Source organism: Cyanistes caeruleus, chromosome 1, assembly GCF_971803275.1.
Source record: "Cyanistes caeruleus chromosome 1, bCyaCae1.hap1.1, whole genome shotgun sequence".
NCBI classification, from domain to species: Eukaryota; Metazoa; Chordata; class Aves; order Passeriformes; family Paridae; genus Cyanistes; species Cyanistes caeruleus.
In genome coordinates this window covers 98,386,185-98,405,902 of record NC_141701.1, presented here as the reverse complement: position 1 = coordinate 98,405,902, position 19,718 = coordinate 98,386,185, and the positions used below count along the sequence as shown (strand labels likewise).

The window sequence follows — 19,718 nt, the reverse complement described above, 5'->3', positions numbered from 1 at the left end:
GGGGGCGCTGTGGCGCGGGCCCGGCCGCCTCTCCCCACACGGGCAGTGGCCGCGCTGCCGGCGGGAGAGACAGAGCGGGGCTTCAAACACACAAACTCACGGGGGGCAGCCGGTCCCAGTGCCCCTTCCGATGGCTAAATGGGCTGTAGCAAGAACTGCGAAGTAGCAGGCTGGAACTGCAGAGGTGAGCAGACTCTGGGGTGGCAAAATGTAGCAGAAACTCCACAGCCGTAGCAGGAGCTGCAGGGGGTTGGGCAGACACCGAGTCTCAAGTTAAAGAGTAGAAAAAGCCCCAAGCAGCAGCAGAAATGAGCGGGGCTGGAGAGCGGCAGCTGGGCTCCCGCAAACAGCCGGGAGACACTCCCTTGCCCGGGGAGGGGAAGGAGTTGGGGTCCTGGGTTTTCCTTTGGGGCACCTACATAGGTGGTGAGGATCCTTTCCAGTGAGATTGGGTGTCGATAAGACCCCAGTTCAATGACCGCTCTTACAAGCAAAAGCTCCCCCACAGTAAGGAAGAAGCAGTAAAGGAAGGAACTCTGCGGTGGCAGGGAATTCTCCCCACAGAGCAACAGCACCATCTCTCCTCTGGGCCCCAACAGCAAAAGAGGGTGAGGAGCTGAGCTCAGCCCCTCACCCCTCAACCAAAATCTCGTGTCCTTCCCAAGAGAAAGCCCCCCAGCTCAGTAGCATACTGCACTCCTCCCCCTCTTCGTTGCTCTATCTTTTGTATCTCTTAACATCAGCTTGTTATTGAGAATTAAGGGGAAGATGCTTTATTTTGATAATCCCATTTAGATGAAAGTAGATTATGAAATATATTAACAAAGTTTGTGGATGAAGATTTTTTTATTTGTAAAGAAAAATATTAACATTCTAAAATAATATTTTTTGAATTAATTTTTTTTTAAAAAAAAATGGAGATGTTTATACTATACATAGCAGTATATTTAATTTTCACATAGAGCTTTTCCGTTCCAACTAGAGATACAAGTATCATCATCATTAGAGATTTAGTAGGCATACTTCTAGGTATCTTTATGATCTCTTTGATCTATATAGAAATAATTTCCTATGCTAAGATAATTTCTGAAAACTCAATCAGAAGTCCATTCTATGTTTGTTATATATCCTGAAGAGAGGTTGTGTAAATCCTAATTGACTTTACTGATTACATACAACTTGCATGGAAGATCACTTGCTGTTACATAGCTTGTAAAACTTACAAGAAGTGACTGCTGTGTGAGTAAAGGTGGATCTTTTAGTATGTACTCACTTATTTTTCTTTGTCACTTTTCTGACTCCCATTATTTTCTTAATTTAGAAATGTCATTAGAATGTAAAGTTTAAATATGAATTTTTTAATACATTTAGATTTTTATAACACACTAAAATCTAATGAACATTTATCATAACTCTTCTATGCCAAATTATCTTCACCTACTACAGTTTTCCTACCAGGTATGCATAGGTGAACAAATTCTTCATAACTAAGACATATATATACTATGGATTTTTTTGTATTTTTTAGAAAATATAATAAAAATTTAAATGCTCCTATTTTTCTTCCTACCTGAAGCAACCACTCTTTTACAATTCACTTCAAAATCCCAAATGCGCAGTTTCTTCATATAGCAAAAATAATTTTCATTAAACCTTCATTTTCTCCAGCAAAAAAGCTGATGCTGTGTAATGTATTTTTTAAATAACCAAGTGGACAACGAGACAAGCAGCTGACAGCTAGACACAGAGAGATGCTTCTTATTCCATTAGTGTTTTGACTATGCTGCTGCACAGCTTCAGTGCACTTCTCTGTTGGTGTGTGTCTAACATGAACTTGTGTCATCATTTGAAGATGAAGGTTAAAGTGGAGAAGTAAAAGGACACTGAAATTTAAATTCTAAACCTCAGGGTCTGAACTGTACTTCTGAGCTTGTCCAGTCTGTTTATTGCTTACAGAAAGAGAAAATGGTAACCTTGTATCCTCTTTTTGCACTTAATCAACATTGCTTCTGGTCCAGTTTTTTTACAGCTTCTGAGCTGTTGCTGCCTCTTCAGTCAATGGCAGCTGTGGATGCTTAGCATTCCCGAGAAAAACAGTCCATTCCAAATAAGCAGATTTGGTTTTATAATTTTGTTTGCTGAACTGAAAATCAGAAGGCTGGGAATGAAGTAATATTTGTCTATAAGGCACATGCACCCCAGAACTAGAGCAAAACCAGCTTTGCAGGTCATGTAAAAGAAGATAATAGCTAAAATACTTGACATTTTAGATCTATCATACCATACAAATGTTTGTTGGATATTTGTGGGGTTTTTAAAAGTTAAGTTTATATTCTTAATATTTTAGAGAATTCAGAACATTTAGAATTTAGAACATTTAGGGAAGTGCAGAGCTGATAGAATTTGAATACTAAGAATCAATGAGAGAGAAGAAAAATGCAAAAAGTTCTCAGAAATGTTCATAATAATTTTAAATAAATACAGTTTAAACCATGTCTTACCTGTAAAATATAGCCTGAACAAATTTGTATTTAATTTAGTAATTTACTTCATGTAGCATTTTAATACAGCATGTCCATCTGTAATCTTATGACAATGTGTAGATCTTTCCTTCAATGAAATTAATGAAGCTATAAGAAAACGCCAAATATTTAGTTGTAACATATGAATGTTACAACTAAATATTTGGAGTCTTCTGGTGGCTTCATTAATTGGCCAAAGTGAAAAGTGAATAAATAATTTAAATATTTAAACAAATTAATTCAACTAAATTAAATTGATAATACTCCTTAAATATACATTGCATTTTAGAGCTTGAACATACTTGATTCATTAGATATTTGCAGCAAATTTCTCTTTATGTGTACTTTGTGTAGAATTTTCTGAGGGTTATGGCAGCTCAGTCTTTCTGACCTAGGAGCAAAAAGTAAATATTTATGTTTCTGTATGTAATGTGTCTGATCTAAAATTAAATTTAAATTTAATTTTGTAGAATTCTGTATGTGATGAATGAATAAAAAAGATTATTTGCAGTTTCTGAGGTTTTTTTTGGCCTTTTCAGGAATTATTGAGATAATCTTGCAAATTGTCATGACTGTTAAGGGACATCCTAAATTATACCTATGCATAATACTTATGCAGTTTCTGTGAGACTTCTTGAATTACATTAGCAAAAGTTAAACCAATTGAAAGAGAGTAAAGAAAGCTATAGATTATACACGTAGAAGAATCTGTCTTCAGCTGTTTCTAGGCTGAACAAATGTAAAAGCACTATAAAAGCAAGATGTCGCTCTAAATATATATTGGACAATTCTACTTCCGGGCATGGTTTAATTCTCAAAAGTGACATTACAGTCTTGCTCAACATTTCCGTAGAATGTGAAAGGAGAGCCAGAGTAAATTTTGTGATGATTCATGCCTGAATATTTTGAACACTTCCTGTTCTGACTAGCTAAGTTTAAAAAGTGAGGGAGAGCACACGGAATAAGTATCCACTTGAGAGATGGTTGCAATTGAGCTCAACTTTAACAGGTGTCTCCAAAGTCATACTTCAAAAAAAATGGGATTACACAGCTGTAATGAGGATACTGTTTGGCAAGGGAGAACGTTTGTTACAGGAAGCGTGATGGAAGCGAGAAATGCTGGAGTGGTTAAAGGAGCCAAGGTTGGTTTTGTATGTCTGGCTGTTTTCTTTGTAAAAAAACAACAAAACACCTACCCACTCACCCCCCAAAAAAACCAAACCCTATCTCTTTACATGACTACAGACAGAATATGTGATGTCAGAATCAAGGGAAAACAATAGGGATTTTTTTTCATGTTGTTTTTATTTGAGTTTTCTGAGCAAAGCTGTACTTTGAACCACATCTTAAGCATTTTATGCAACAACTTAACTTTGCTACTTTGTTACAGACGTCAGTTTATTTAACCACTTAAGACTGAAAACAAAAGGATTTGTTAATAATATGAATACATTATATATCCAATAGGATGGATTTATCCACCAATTCAAGAGTCCTTCAGATCACCCATAGAAACTGAAACTTTTGATATTATATATGAAATACAGATGCATGCAATATGTATAAACCAGAATATCATGCTAATTTATGCTAATAAATTAGGTATTAAAACTAATAGAGGCTGAACAGAATCTCAAAGAAATCCCAGTGTCTAATCACAAGCAATTACTTAAATAACCATTTCTTGTTGTTAGGTTGTTCCTTCACCAAAGATGTTATGGTTTTCTCCTAATTCTTCATGTCTGCTTTGCCTCAAAACTTTTGAGAAAAATATCAAATAGACACCAGGCCAGTATAAGTAAGATGTGTACTGACTGTTTCCTGAAGGAAATATTACAGTTCTCAATTCCTGGTAAGCAAGACAGCATGCATATTTTTAGAAAAAAACAGTTCTGCATCTGCATTTGTCTACTTTTTATGTTATGGGGAGAACATTTGGCTGCGTTGCTTGTAAAAGATGGTACAAAGTAGGAGGAAAACTGCTGTCTGAACACAGAAGTATGAGTTAATGTAACTAAAATTTAATCGAGTGAAACTACATAATTTGTCATCAATAAGTGTAGAAAAAATATCTGCAGTATACCCTGGAACAGGAAAAAAAGTGGCTTCCTATCTATGTGTTTTTAGTGATAAAACAAACACACCTTTTCTTAAAAAAAAGGAGTAAAAAGACCCCAGGAGAAAAAAAAATTAACTTCCATACAGGAAGAGGAAAAGCAATAAAAACTCTTCTTCCAAAGTAGGTATTTGAGGGTTGGACTTGTTTGTATTTGTCAGATTTAAAGGAGTAGCATCCAGAAAGGCTACTAGGAGTTATTTTCTAAAAATTTAGCTCAGAAATTATTGAGGTCAAGAAAAAAGTTGTAAAGGAGACACTGAATTTGAACTCATCTGAGATTCTCTTAGTTGCAATTATTTTACTTACTGACTCTATTTTTGGGCAACTTAATACAGTATGAAAGTGCAAAGTTCAACTGAACTATTTTACTTCTTCCTTTGACCATGCTAGGTCAAGATGAGCAATATGAGAATTTCGCCTGGAAATTTCGTGAAAAATCCAGGTTTTCATTTGAAGTTACACCTTTGATAATCATAAATAAAGACTACAGCCCATCATCCACCCTGGAAAGGAACACCGTGACTGGCACCCTGCTAGGTCTGTATACGGCCAGCAGCTGGTCAGAGGCACCATGGACTGTTGGGTGCCCCAGCAGCGAGGGCACAATGCAGGCGTTGCTGGCTGGCCACCTGGGAAGCAGCTGTTCTCCACCCTAAGGCAGGCAGCTGGCAGAAACCAAGTATTGTGAGCTCCTTGGTTTGGCATAGAGAAGGCTAGGGAGTGCAGCTTGCAGGGGTATAGTAGAGGTGAGAGAGAAGGAGCTGCAAAAGCATAAGCTGTTCCCACTGATGGGCTAATGAAAGCTGCTGCTGTTTGCAGCCTCTTGCTGGCAGGCTCTTGTTGCAGGTTGCTGTAGTAAAGGTGCTGGGAAGGGCAGGATTATAAAGATGTGAAGGTTTTTACACTGGTGTACTGAAAACCTAATACTTATTATCCTTAGGCAGTTACACTGCTCTCATTTCTCAATACTGTGCTGTTATCTCTACAGTGAGGCCATTTTCTGATCCTTTTTCTCTTCTGTATTTGCACTGTGAAGTCTGATTTTGAGTCCCATGTTTGAATTCTCTGCATAGTTTATATTTTCAGTATTTATACATTCCCCTATTTCAAAATATGTCAACAAACAAAAATATACTTAAATATTTAAAATAAAACAGCCAGAAGTTTATGTTAAAAAGTAAACAAATAATGATTTTTATTTAAAGACTATAAATATTTTCTGTTAACTAATGTGCTTGCCAAGTTTTTAATTCTTAAAGGAAGCATTATTTCTATCATCAAGCCCATTAAGTATTTACACACGTCTCCCTTCCCTCCTGAAAATCATATTCTCTGGAAATATTGGAGGTGTTGCAATAGAGGGAGACAGAGACATGACTCATGAGATTCATGCAACAACAGCCAATGTTTATTCATGGACGCCCCCTTTTATAGGGGGTTCAAAATTCCCACCCTTACACACCTGGTTGGTCAGGATCTCAGCATTACCCAGCTCCTGGCCAGTTAGATGTCTGCATTCTGGATGGAATGGGATTGGCTGGGATTGACTCCCCTGTTTGGATTCAAATCCAATTTATCATTGCCTCATCTGGGGACCCTTTACTCCTACTCTTTAACAAACTAGGTTCGTTGAGTTTGGGGTTCTGTTTTGGCCAAGTTTATCTGTGCAGCTTTAGACCAGCTGTAGCTGTTACATGGAGGCATTGGAGACAGAAATACTGAATGCATAGAAAACTGAAGTTTGTTTTCAAGTAGCCTTCACCTTTGAGCAGTCTTATTGTTAGACTAAATTAATAGAACAACAACAGTCTTCCATGAGTGCAGAAATTAAATTAGTCTCACTAACTAAAACTAAAATTAACAGTTGTTATTAATAGATTTTATTGCATAATAGTTAAATTTCTTATCTGCAGTGGTAATCCTCTCAAACAGGCATGAGAGAACTCTTTTTCTTCCTTATTATTTTCTTTGCACCATATCACAAAACTTTTCACTTGATCTTTTATTCTTTTGTCTTCTTGGGGCATCTCTGCCTGAATGATGCAACTGGATTTACCTATTTCTAAATTGGCACAAAAAAAGACAAAACTGCATTCAAAAGGTGTAAACTGTTGAATTTAAGACATTTTACTTGCTTTTTGACAGAGTGGTTTGAAGACTGTTCATGTACCTGTCTCTCTGCTCTGTATTGTGTTAGCAGAGTATCACCTCTGTTCTCTTTGTTCTAAGACTTCTTTTCAGCAACAACTGTGTTTACCTGTGTGATGTCTGCTTTTCCAGTTTGCTTTTTGGAGACTAGGTATTCTCCTGAAGTGGCAATTTCTCCTTTGAACTCCAGAGAAGTACCCCCTTGATTCTGAGTATTTCAGGCTGCTTAGGTAAGCGAAGTCACTTCTAAACCCACTCAATAGCTTCATGGCAGTTTGTAGGAACAAGAAACTGTTTTAAAAGTATACACTGTGTACTCTACATTACTGACACCAGAGAAGTTGAAGTGCTGTCATTCATGGTGTTTTGTTACTTCATAATGTTCACAGTTCCCTCCCTGTATCTAACCCTGCTGCATGGCTCCTGCTTCAACACATGCTAAATGGATTACACCAGAAGACCCTACACCTCATACAGTTTGGAGGTAGTATATGTGAGAAGCGAAGATCACTTCTAAAAAATTTTAAAAGTGTAGTAATAGATAAAAGGGACAATAACAGCACTGAGTGCATGGCCATAGCCAGAGGAATGCCGGCTAATCATAGCAGCTCTTATATACTTATTCTATTGCATTGATCAAATACATATTCATAAAGATTATATATATTCAAACTTTTTTTAAAACTCATTTATATGTTCTGGGAGTTCTTTAACTTGGTTCAACTTCTGACTCATATTCTTAGAACATGTGCAATAATGTGGATGTGATTTTGAGGGTCGTGTCTGTCACGTCCTCACAAACGCACCCCGTTCCATGGTTTCAGCAGGCAAAAGTTATTGATCAACAAAGGGTCAGTGGCAGAGGTCCTTCACATCCATTCTTTTAATGTTATCAGACCATGTAGATGGTTTTTACTATTTCCACAAGTACATTAAATCAACATCAGCTATTTCACAAATAAATCTGAGTTGTTCTCATTATTGTCAGTTAGTTACAAAAATGAAGGCATTAGTTATTATTTCACAACTACAGCTACTTCTGCAAAAGTTAACATAACACACAACACATAGCATCTACTCTAATATTTGCAAAAGACAAAACTATGATATATGTTTATCACACTGTCCACAAACTAAAATATCATCTGTAAATGGTGTTCTAAGGATATGAGCTACATAGGGGCCAGGACATTGGCCACAAAAAGCTGACAAATTTTACTATTATCAAAAGAAGTTAAAAGTGATTACAAACTGTACTACATTAAAACTGTAGGGATTAATAATGATTTGCAAAAGCCAACACATAATAGTGAAAGCCAACAACTACACAGTTATTTATAACATTACCCAATGAGATTTTCTGACATTGTTCATACCTGTAAGGAATTTAAAGGTTTTAACAGAGATTGGCAAGAAGGAAAGCAGTATGTTATTTGCTTGTTTGTTCCTAATGGACTAGCAAAAGTTGGACTGCTAGAATATAAAGCACAAAATATCCAGAAAAATACTTTGAATAATAAAATGAATTAATATGTGAGACTTCTTATTGTGCCCCATTAGATAAACTTAAATAAACCAATTTTTAGTACATGGAGGAAGAGAAGAAAATACTGCATGGAACATTTTAAGTGCAACTATTAAAATACAGTTTGAACAAGAATTATGGAATACATTATGCTGAGTAATGCATCATGAGAACATGTGAAGGGTTACCTTTCTTCTAGTATCTGAACAGAGCCAAAAGGAATTATGCCTTCCTTTTAAGAATTTCTGTGCATATTTATAGTATAATCATGAAATTTTAACTGTCAGCAACAGTGTTTCTCAACATGATAATAGTCTTCGAGGTGAACAGAGTTGTAAGGAATTACATGACATAAAAATACAACATTACTAACTATTTTTAATAGTTACAGTGTTGAACTAAATAAGGCAGGATAATAGAAAAACAATAAATTACACTTGTAAATCAAAGACTATTCTAGCCATTACTGGAAGGAGACAGAATTACATCTTGCTGTTTTCATGAGCTCAGTGTATTTTGACTCAAGAAGCCACAGCAGGCCTCACTGCCTGAGCATGCCTGACTCTTCATCTCTGGTAAGTAATTCAGTGTAGCACTACTCTGAGGAAGTAGTATCACATGTTTATTGGAAAAGAATCACTGAGTAGAAATCACACTGTAAGTTCTTCAGTGAGCAGTGACTTCCATCATAATTCTGAATTTCTTTGGCTGCATGTAAATTACTGATAAATCAGAATTGAGATGCTCCCAATATGGTTCCTGTTTCATAAGGACTTGACAGTAATGGATGTATAAAAAAAATTGCCTGAAATCCTTTAATTTAGCCAGACAGAAAATAAAACACAGTTGTCTTGTTCTTTTTGCGCCTGGCTAGTTTACTTTATGTTGTAGTACTAAACAAACTTAAAATTTCTAGTATCTTTCTAGAGCTGAACTTTATGATTGTGACCTCTGTCTGATCCAAATATACTGAATACAATTTAATACTGAGACAATCCTGATCAACACAGCATCTTTTGTCTTATCTCACAAAGGTGCTATTCCAAATGAAGTTTCAGGTGCTGCAGGACAAGTTGAGGTCAGCCTGGTTTTTCATAATATAATAATTAGAGTTCATATTTGGCTTATTAAAAATGTAACTGTATAATTACATCCCTTAAGTTAAACCCCCTTCCCCTTCAGGAGTCATGGAAAAGTTCAAGTGGTTTGAAGGAAATTACCAGAGGAAATACTTGTGTGAAGACCTGTCACTCTTTTGTGATGATAAGGGCTTTTTTTGTTTCTTTCACTTGTGTAAATGTAACATTGCAATACTTCAATTACAGCCATCAAAGTTTATTTTGAATGTTGGAAAACAGTTACCTTGCTACTTAGAAATTACGTGTTCCATTTTAATAGAAGAACTCATCAATAAGTAATACTTTATATTAGTGAATCAAGATGTTATATTTTATATTAATAATTAAACAAAACTATTATGTGAGCAGTACAACCCAGTATCTCTGGCATTTTCCATATAATCAGGGAAAGACTCAATGTGTGAGAAAGGAGTGTGGAATCAAAGTGACAAAAAGAGCAAAATCTGGGACAGAACAGTTTGATTCTTAGAATTTTATTTTAATTTGAAATAGTTCATGGTAAGAGATGAAGATACAGAGTGTCTTGGGGTGATTTTATGATGATACTCTATTCCCTAATCATCTACTTGATGTCCAGAAAATGGCTGCTGTAGCTTTAAGATGAACCAGGGGCCAGAGCCTGAGAGCCCCAAGTTCAAACTCTCCTCGCCCCTGTGCATTAGCCACAAAAGCTGACAAATTATACAATATCAAAAACAGCTAAATGAGATTACCAAATGTAATACATGAAAACTGTTGTGATCAATAATAACTTGCAGAAGTCAATACCTAAATGTGAAAGCAAATAACTATATTGTCATTCATAATACACTGAACATCTATCTTCCCATATACAAACAAACCCTGCTGTGAAACCCCCAGCCCCACAGGCCACATCCACAGGACATTCACGTGAGAGGCAACAGAGTGGGTTTCATTATCCATCAAAGACCCCCCGTCAAGGAGCTCCACAGAATTATTACTGTGGCCTTGCACCACAGCATTGCATGTGATGCAAAGTGATGCAACAGATCCAGAGTCCACTGCAAGAGATTGTGTCAGACTGCACCTCTCTATGGGAGGTACCTGGCCATTCCCACCCGGCCTGAGTATATATTAATCCGTTGGATTTTGTCCTTTTTGGGGAGGACTCTCACCACCCAGAAGACCAGCTGGAGAGGATCTGTTGCTGCTGGACATGAAATGAGTCACACAGACACAGCTCAAGGTGTGGTGAAAGGAAGAGACCTTTATTTTCTTTTCTCAGTATTTATAAGTTTCTGACCACGGCCAGGGATTGGATAGTCAGGTTAACACCTTCCCCTGGCCGTGAGAGATGTCCATCAAAAGACAAGTATCAGAAAGAATGTATATATATTTATGTTTACAGTCATTGTCTTGGGAAAGTCTTTAGAAACTATGTCAACAAGATCGAAAACTGAGTTTTCAGGGCGACAAGGATCAACAGAATATAGTTGGGATCCACGGAGTGGTGATACTTAATTTTATCTGTCTCTGTCCTCCCACATCTTTTCTACTTCATTCTCTTCCTTTTCTTTCTCTCTCTCTCTCTCTCTCTCTCTCTCTCTCTCTCATATTCACTATTAAATAAAAGCCACACTATTGACTTTGGCATATAGTCTCATTTGCACCTTAATTCAGGCAGAAGCATTTCTAATCATTTTAAGAAACTGGACTGTAACGGTTGTGTTTCAGAAACTGTGATGCAGAGAAGTAGTCTAATTATTCCTAAATTGAACTTTCTGTATTCTGCAATTTCATAAATTTGATGCCATAGACAAAAAGTGAGCATTATGACATACCAATTTATATAGTACTGTAATTGGGAAAAATTCTTTTGGATTCTTCTTAAAATAGTTGCTTATTTTGATGGTGGCAAATGTTATTCAGTACATTTCCTTAAGAATCTGTTAGGTTGACTTAGTGACTTTTCTCAGCTGTGTGCTGCTGCGTGCAGCATCTACAGTGATGTTCTGTAGTTCAGCTAAAGGAATCATACATATATATACACACGACTCAGTGTGTCAAGATCTTTGCATGAATTCTTATCCCTGCTGACTAGAAATTATTAAGCAAAATCATTTCTTGTTTCTTAATGTTGGCGTTTAGGGGAAAACATTATCATAGAATAAGAAAAATCCCAGCAGTCCTAGTTGTGTTTTATGAATGTACATCTCACAACAACTAAAAAGCAATTAAATAAGCAGTCATTCCTTTGACCATGTTGGGGTTTAGGATTCTTCCTTTTATTACTTTCTCTCAGGGAATTTTGTCCCATATGTGCTACTAGGAGGCAATAACGACTGGGTATTTAAGAGAGACAAAAGAAGTTGCCAAGCTCAGGGGAGGAGGGCACATGGCTTCAGTCTTATCTGAGGGTTTCTCTCTCCGCCAAATGAGGCCTCAGTCACTGCGGGAAGAGCTCACCACCACTGCCGGATTCTGTCTTCTGCTGCCTTCTACTGTGAATGCGGCTCTACTCGTAAGAGCAGCCTCTCAGCTGGGAACTTATGAATACCCTACCTCACTGAAAAATGACTTTCACCATCAGCTCAGGTGTCTCAGGGGAAACCCCTGGATCCCTGAGCCCCCTCCCCCTCCAAGGGAGCCTCTCTCTCCAGGCCGTGTTCAGGAGTCGGGTGGCTACTGTGTAGCCCCCAGCGGTTTTTGCCACTGCTCCAAGGTTTCTTGGCTATGCTGTATCTCACACCCCCTGCCCTGCAGGGACACCCCCCGCAGTTTCAGCTCTAGCTGCAGAGTTTCTGATACATCTCATCTTCCACTCCAGGACTTTCTTCATCCTTGCCTTCCCAGCTTGCTGCTCTGACATTCCTGTTAAAGCTCCTTTTGCTGTCTGGAGGGGCACTGGGACCGGCTGCCCCCCGTGAGTTTGTGTGTTTGAAGCCCCGCTCTGTCTCTCCCGCCGGCAGCGCGGCCATTGCCCGTGTGGGGAGAGGCGGCCGGCCCCTCGCCACAGCGCCCCCTGCCGGCGCGGGGGAATCATCGCACCCGCCCTGCCTGGCCGGGAGCCACCAGCGCCCCCTGCCGGCTGTGCCCGGAACTGCACTGGAGGGGAAAGTGCCTGCGGCCCAGAGAAGGCGTCACTGGGCTTGTGCTGCTGCTCCTTCTGCTGCCCTTGTGGCTATTTGTCTGCCTTGTTATATATATATGTAGTGAAGTATATATCTAGTAAAGTTTATATGCTATATCTATGGTATATATATATAGTAAAGAACTGTCATTCCTTTTCCCATATATTTGCCTTAAAGCCCCTTAATTTCAAAGTCACTGTAATTCAGAGGGAAGGGGTTAACATTTTCCCTTCCAAGGGAGGTTCCCACCTTCCTTAGCAGACACCTTGGCCTTTCAAACCCAGACACACTTCTCAACAGCTGGGCAAGATAAGAAGAAAACTAACCACATGTTTGCAGGAAATTGGATAGAATCACTGTTCTTCCTGAAAATACCAATAGAAACACTAAGATACAAAATAGCCTTCCCGCTGTGGGCAACCTGGACGCTTGATGATGTAAGAATAGAGTCTGGGTCTCCAAAACCAGCCCATTCCTCTGCTGTGAAGCTGCTCTGTCTTCAGGAGCAAATTGTTTTCTTTCTTTTCATCAAGGTCCCTGCCCATATATATTTGATGGGGTGAGGGGCCAGGAGGTTGGAAGAGAGGGTGGAATGTTGGGGGTTTTTTTGTTTATATTGTGATTACAGAAATAAGGATGCAAGTACTCAAGTGAGCATCTGCTGCTAACCAATTTAAAATCAAACTCATTAATAGCATTAATGTTGATAAAAATGGTTGCTGGTTTATAGCATCATTGGCTCCCTTTTTGTGATATTCAAAGTTTTTAAGGTACAATTAAAGTAAAATAGAATTTAAGAGACACTGACACACTAGAGAAAGAGAAAATACCACTTAAGGAGGTAGTGATGAAATTAAGATTTTTGTTTTAGGAAAGTCAGACTCTTGCAAAATCAAATCATGCCACTCAATTTTAAATCTCTTGATCTCTTATATTCCCATTCATATAAAAAAGATACCTCAAGTGAGCCAGTTTGCTGTTGTGGTTCTTAGTAGTTTATCTTCAGTGGCTGAGCTTGCACTTTGTACTTTTGAAAAGACAGGTATATGGCATGAAACGTGATCTCAACTTTCCTGTTAAAACAGAGAGGTTCTGAACGTTCCCTCCCAAGATGCAGAGCAGCAATGCCTATCACATTTTCTTCTCTCTGAAGTGACTCAATTCCTCTTGTCTTCTTGTGTGGACAATTTCAGCCTTTATGATATCTTTCAGTGTTTCCAGACAGAGCTGCTTCTCTTTTTACAGCTTTGTGCATTTGAACACACTCACAAGTCTGACTTCTCCCTCATGTCATCACCATCTTTATTCAATTCATTAATTAACCTCTTTCCTCTGTTTTACTTCTACTGAGTTCAGGCCAATATCTGGGCACTACTGGTGAATATATGAAGGCACAAATAAACACCATAGGCTGTTTGCTATGAACTCAGGCACGGGGTAAAGAAATTTTGTGTCTGATATCTGTCACAATAGAGATGGACAAAGACACCTGTTTCTTTGTGCAGAATAGCCAAATCTTTTTCCATATAGTCCATATTTTTATGATTATTAGAAGGCACTGTGTTTGAATCTAATTGGTCAGCAAATCATTGAAACTCACTTCTTTGGTTGGTAATGGCTAGTGTACATGTCTATCAAACTTTTCTCTTTCTAGATATGTCAACATTTTTAGTCTCCTGAGAAGTGAATTTTTCACATGGGTAGAATTTTCTTCCCTACATATGCGAGCTATCTTCTCACAAGGGTAGAATGCTATGCAAACTGATTCTCATTCTTACAGTTCTTTTCTCCCTGGAATTTATCAGGCTAGCTTTGCCAAAGTAATGAGGCCTGATTTTACAAGGCCTTTCTTTTATAAGATTTAACCTATATGTAACAGATATCCAGTAATTTACTTGGAGTAACCTATACTTTGTACAGAGAAAGGTTATACAGCTGACAAAGAAACTTTGGGTTTTGTTTGTTCCCTGACCTGAATGGTGTTAAACTCTCATCTCGTTGCTGGTATAGTTTTGTATTTGTAATACTGACGACTCTGCAGAGGCATAATCTCCTAGAAGAGTGTCATCTGGTGGTTGTTGTAAGTCACAACAGCTAAATATAAAAGTAAAAGTAGCAATCGGATCAGATTAGAAAAGTGCTCTGATTATCCCTTTTATTTATATTAAAGCTTTTAGGGTTCTAATCACAGAATTCGCTTTGCATGACTATTTCTCATTCTGTAGGTTGCAGGTATAATGAGTTGACAATTCTCACTGTCAGGTAATGTGCTGTGTTTCATAACATTTGTGTTGAAATAAAGATCAAAATACTTCCAAACTGAAACTGATTACCTGTGCAACTGTGCATGATATACTACCTGACCACTTTAACATCAGCAATAGAATTTTGAATTTTATGTGTAGGAGTAGAAACTGCAAATATCACCAAACACAACATTCTGTAAACTGTGTGTAAAGAACAGTGGTTTGTACATAAGCTCTGGACAGTGACTCCTGTTACATGATTAGTGCTCCTTTCTTCTTAGTTTTTTTAACTCTATTACTCTAACAGTTCTTGTTAATTTATTTTTACAGTAACTCCCTCAAAGTCAAATATTATCTAGGTGGAATAATAGGAATATTAAACTGTTTTAACAGTATGATGGTGAAGTAAAGAAAAATTCAAACATGGAAAACCTCCTTCCCAAAATAAATATGAACCAACATTAAAAAGTTATCAGAAATGTTACACATGTTATGTTAAACATATATTTTTTTATATTATTTATATATTTATATGTTAATATTTGTGTTGGATAACTGGATTGAAATAATTAGCTGCTAGCAAATTCCTATGTCTTTCCTAAAGTATTTGAAGTTGAATATGTGGGTAAGTGTATTGAAAGCCATATTCATAATTTATGCCCATGGCTTTTTTGTGACTTCCAGAAATCTACAATCTTAGACAGCATTTTAAAAATTAGGTTGGATTGGCTAAAGACAATATGCATCAGTAGGCTGAAGTCTAAAGACTTCAGGCATCGGTAGGAACTAAGATAGTTGAGATTGTAACAATACTTCCAGTAACAGAATTGCTTGTTAGCTGAGCTTGAAGAAGCACTCAGTGGGATAACTTGAGTTTAAAAGTTACACAAATTGCTCACTGAAGGCTGTATGTTTGTGACAGTCTGAAATAACTTGCAACATAAAACTGTCCAGCTCCTGACTGCCTCCATCTCCATTGCGGCAGCTCTGATTCTCAGGGGAAACTCAGCACAGTAAGTCAGCAGAAATTTCTTCTTTTTTTGCCAAGTTAGTTTTCTGCAGACTGAACATGCAGAAAAGACTAAGGAGATGGTCTGACAAGCACTGAAGCTAGCAAAAGGCAAGGAATGAGATGGCAGGCATGTATAAGCTGGTGTTACTGACAATTAGAGAAATCTTGACTGGCATGAGAATAGTCTTTTACATTTATGCTCATTTATACCCTTTCCCAAAGAAATACCTTAATGATTGTTATAGATTGGATTTGGAACAGACCTTTATTCTTAATTATCTACTGTAACCAGTGCCTCTTGCAAGTATACATTTATCTTTTACAGACAGCACCATGATGTCATATTTCTCTTTCTAATCTATGTTATCTGGTGTACTTAAGGAATATAAAAAGGGACAGGCATATCTTCACTTTCAACTGCTTCTTTTAACTTTACAAGTAAATCTGCTGGGATCAGATTAACCCTCTAGAAATAAGGTATCATTCAGCTGAGTATGGGATTTTGACATTCTGTGTGTAAAAGTGTAGTTTGAGACATCTTCCCCAAGACTTCTGCAGGGTTTAGAGTAAACACTTGGTATGTTGCAATATGTTTCAATCAAACTTGTTCAGATGCTAAAGCATTTAAATCCCATTTAGAAGGCTTATGATAGAGTTTTGCAGAGTTGTCATACATGTCTTCAGAATTTGGATACTGCTGCTTAGTGTGGGATGCCACTTTGTATTATTGGAGCAATACTAGACACACAGCCATGTATCACAAAAGATACCAATTCAAAAGCACAAAAATTCACACAGAGTTTTTAAAATGCCACCAATCTATATATGATTGAATGATAAATACAAGTATTATTTAATCTCATTCTAAAATGCAGGTTAGGCACTTCCTGTGAAGAACAGGAGATGATTAAGTACCTTGAAATTTACACAACAAAAGACCTTGCTGTAGTAAAAAAATTCCCCTAGAAAATATCCAGTTATCATGTAATTACCAGACTAGTATTATTGCAACCCATTATCAGAGTTTCAGCTAATAAATCCCCTTACCATTTTCTATAGTAACTAAGAATTTAATGTAGGAAAAAATGACTTATTGTAGTTTCTAGTTTCAGGTTCTTCTCTTCCACATAGCCTTTGGTCCTACAAAAACATCTGTAGATGAGGAACACTCAGAACGTACCATTTCAAGCTTCAAATTTTCCAAGGAAATAATACAGAGCTCTTTTTGTGTGTGTGTGTGTGTGTGTGTGTGTTGTATACATTTTATGAATAAATTCAAAAAGCTGTGCTTTTCTGTTTGATAGGAGCTAGTGACCTTTCAATTATGCATCTGTCCATCAAATTCACATACTACATTTCGTGATTGAGGTTTAAATCAGAAATGTAATCTCAACAGAGAAAGAGAATACGAGCTAGCATTTGTAATGCAGAACATAGGTATGAGAGGGTCATGGATTTATTAGGTTATTGACTAGTTAGGTTAGAGGGTTTCCCAAAGCATTCATCAGGCAATGGTCCTCTCACTTGATAACCTCTGAATTTTACTGCCATGCTGCTGCATGTCTGTCCTGGGGTGACGTTATGATGCTTGTATCCCCAGTTGTTTGTTCTGTTTATGCTGGATATTAAGTTTTGCACCTTTAAGTTTCTGAGAGCGAAGAAGAAGCACGCAGTTTGTTTTCAGAAACTACACTTGCTGTCCTGCATTCTCTCTCCTGGACTGTGTTGTCTGCAGCATGGACAGCAGGAGAGAGCTCTCCTTTGCTTTTTAGGTTTCTTTTAGCTAGCTGAACCAGAGAAGTTCCCTAGACGTGACTTTTCTTTTTCTTGGAGCTGATCAACCTGCTCTGGACTGAAAACCCAGGAAAAACACCAGGAGCTCACACCTGTGGCCAAGCAGGTCCCAGGATGTAGTATTTTCCAGCACAGGAGGGATTGATAAGAGCCTGAGCAAGCCAAGCTACACCCCATGACAAAGACTTTATGAATTTGCTGTCTCTTCAGAACCATGAGAGGCTTTATTGTTTAGTATTATTTTTTATTTTTTTTTAAATGCTTGTGAATACTTTGTTTCTTAAACAAACTCTTTTTCCACTTTTCTGCAAGGAAATCTTTTCCCAAACCCATTGGGGTAGGGGCTGCTTGAATTTGCTTTCTAGAGGGACCCCATTCAGAGGTTTCCCACCAAATTTGTCCTAAAATGGGACAATGTCATATTTAGAGGAAACAGAAGTTACCTCAGTGAAACAGAAACTGCTTAATTTTTATGGATGCAATAAACTTAATTTGCCATTTTATCTAATTTCCACATTGACTGCTATTCAGAGGGTTTTGCCCTTTTAGTCTGGAGACTTTTTCCTATACTTCTGATTCAACTTACAGAAAAGATACCCTACAAATCTTCAAGATACTTACCTGGCTATTACAGCTTTTAGGTTCAGATTAGCTTTTTTGAAGGTGTTTGAAGTCAACAGTTGTTCTCACCAAAAATCACTGCCATCATCTGAAGTATGCCTAGTAGTCCTAACAGGAACACACAAATGAAAGGGTCACTATCAGTCACAGTTTATCTACAACTAAACAGATTGCTAAAAAATATTTTTGTTTAAACATGTGGCAAAAAAAAAAAAAAAAAAAAAAAAAAAAAAAGCCTAGGAAAAACATTTCTGGCCATTTGTGATTACTGCATACAGCCTCCTTAGTGGGAAGCTTTACAGAGCACATGGCTCATCGTTTCTTGCAAACAGCACCATGTATTTTTTAGCCTTCATACAATGACAGTGGCAACAGAGTAAGTTTCAAAATAGTCCCACTGTTGGAGAATGAGAGCTGTCTCCGGCTGACAGCCCTCTGCATCTGCACTCGCAGCACTGAACATGTGTGCACAAACGTCACCCAACAAGGGATCCGAAGCCGGAGGTTTTAACCTTACGCAGCCAAGAACATTTCCGCCCTAGTTTCGTGGAGACAGCACCGACAACAGTAGCAAACACTGCCTTTCCACCTCTAGTGGTACTTTAGTTGTAACAGTGTATCTCGGGTTTACAAATAGAAGGCTGCTGAAAAGTTGTCAGGGCTGACTCCACGAAAACGTCGCGACTTTCTTATTAGCAGATGGGTTTCCAGGCAGTTTCAAAAAGCAGCTTTTGGGCATTTTTCAGTCTTTCTCAGTTTTCGCAAGCCTAAGAACCAAGCACCTTTTTGTTACCTTGCTGCCCGATTCTTCGGCTTGCGAAAGCTTGTCCTCGACACTATCGCTGACCGACTCAGGAGGTCTCGCAGACCCTCAGGGTCAGCATTCTGGTAAATCAAGAGTCTCCGTGGCGGGGTTTGAGGGCCGGAATCAAACGGCTCCGGCGGCGGAAAAGCGCAGCGAGGCGGCAGCTTTTACCGCTCTGTTCTTCCTCCCTCCGATAGAAGCGGTCACTCCTCCGCCCGCTCCATTCGCAGGACTTCACCGCCTCCCTCGCCCGCCGGGAGAGATGGAACAAGTGAGGCCAGGCAGCGCCGCTCCGCCCCGGTCCCGGCGCCCAGGGCCGCTCAGGCTGCGCCTCCTGTGGGAGGAGCAGCGCCGGGCGTTGCGTTCGGAAGTTTGTGCCTCGCCGCACACCGTGCCGGCAGAAGCGCCTGGCTCCACGTTGGCTGCGCAGGCGCACCGGCCGCGGCTGCCTGTGCCCCGCCGAGGGGGGTCCGAGGGCGGAGCGGCCGTGGCTCCGCGGGCCGGGGCGAGGGGAGCTCGGTTCCGCCGCCCTCTGGGCGCCCCTCGCCGCCTGACCGGCCGGCCCGGAATCCGCACCCTCATCCCCTTCTCCCTCCCGCCACCATGTTCAAGAAGCTGAAGCAGAAGATCAGCGAGGAGCAGGTGCCGCGCGGAGCGGGGGTACGTGCGGGTTCCCTCGCACCGCAGGTACGGCG

At 38.9% G+C, this 19,718-nt stretch overlaps 1 protein-coding gene and 1 long non-coding RNA gene across 9 annotated transcripts in view; both read left to right on the top strand.

Annotated features, from left to right (window-relative positions):
• The first annotated feature begins 10 nt into the window (after positions 1-10).
• On the top strand, positions 11-10,531 carry LOC111923682 (uncharacterized). 2 transcript variants are annotated; one of them, XR_015274652.1, is made up of 4 exons: positions 15-184; positions 4,217-4,374; positions 6,922-7,019; positions 7,179-10,531. It is a non-coding gene; the product is annotated as an uncharacterized LOC111923682 (long non-coding RNA). The 2 variants fall into 2 exon arrangements; XR_015274651.1 differs by lacking the exons at positions 6,922-7,019; positions 7,179-10,531 and adding an exon at positions 5,032-5,178 and having other exon boundaries at positions 11-184.
• Positions 10,532-19,330: 8,799 nt separating this feature from the next.
• Positions 19,331-19,718, top strand: part of GOLGA4 (golgin A4) — a 71,928-nt gene continuing 71,540 nt past the window's right edge. For 4 of the 7 annotated variants that reach the window (XR_015274577.1, XR_015274576.1, XM_086844158.1 and 1 more), the window contains exon 1: positions 19,470-19,710. Coding sequence is in view for 5 of the 7 variants with exons in the window: in XM_086844158.1 (XP_086700284.1) it covers positions 19,627-19,710 (84 nt within the window). In the remaining 2 variants the exon portion in view is untranslated. Of the gene's footprint in view, positions 19,711-19,718 lie in introns of all 7 variants that reach the window. The other 3 variants (XM_086844175.1, XM_086844199.1, XM_086844165.1) reach the window with 3 other exon arrangements.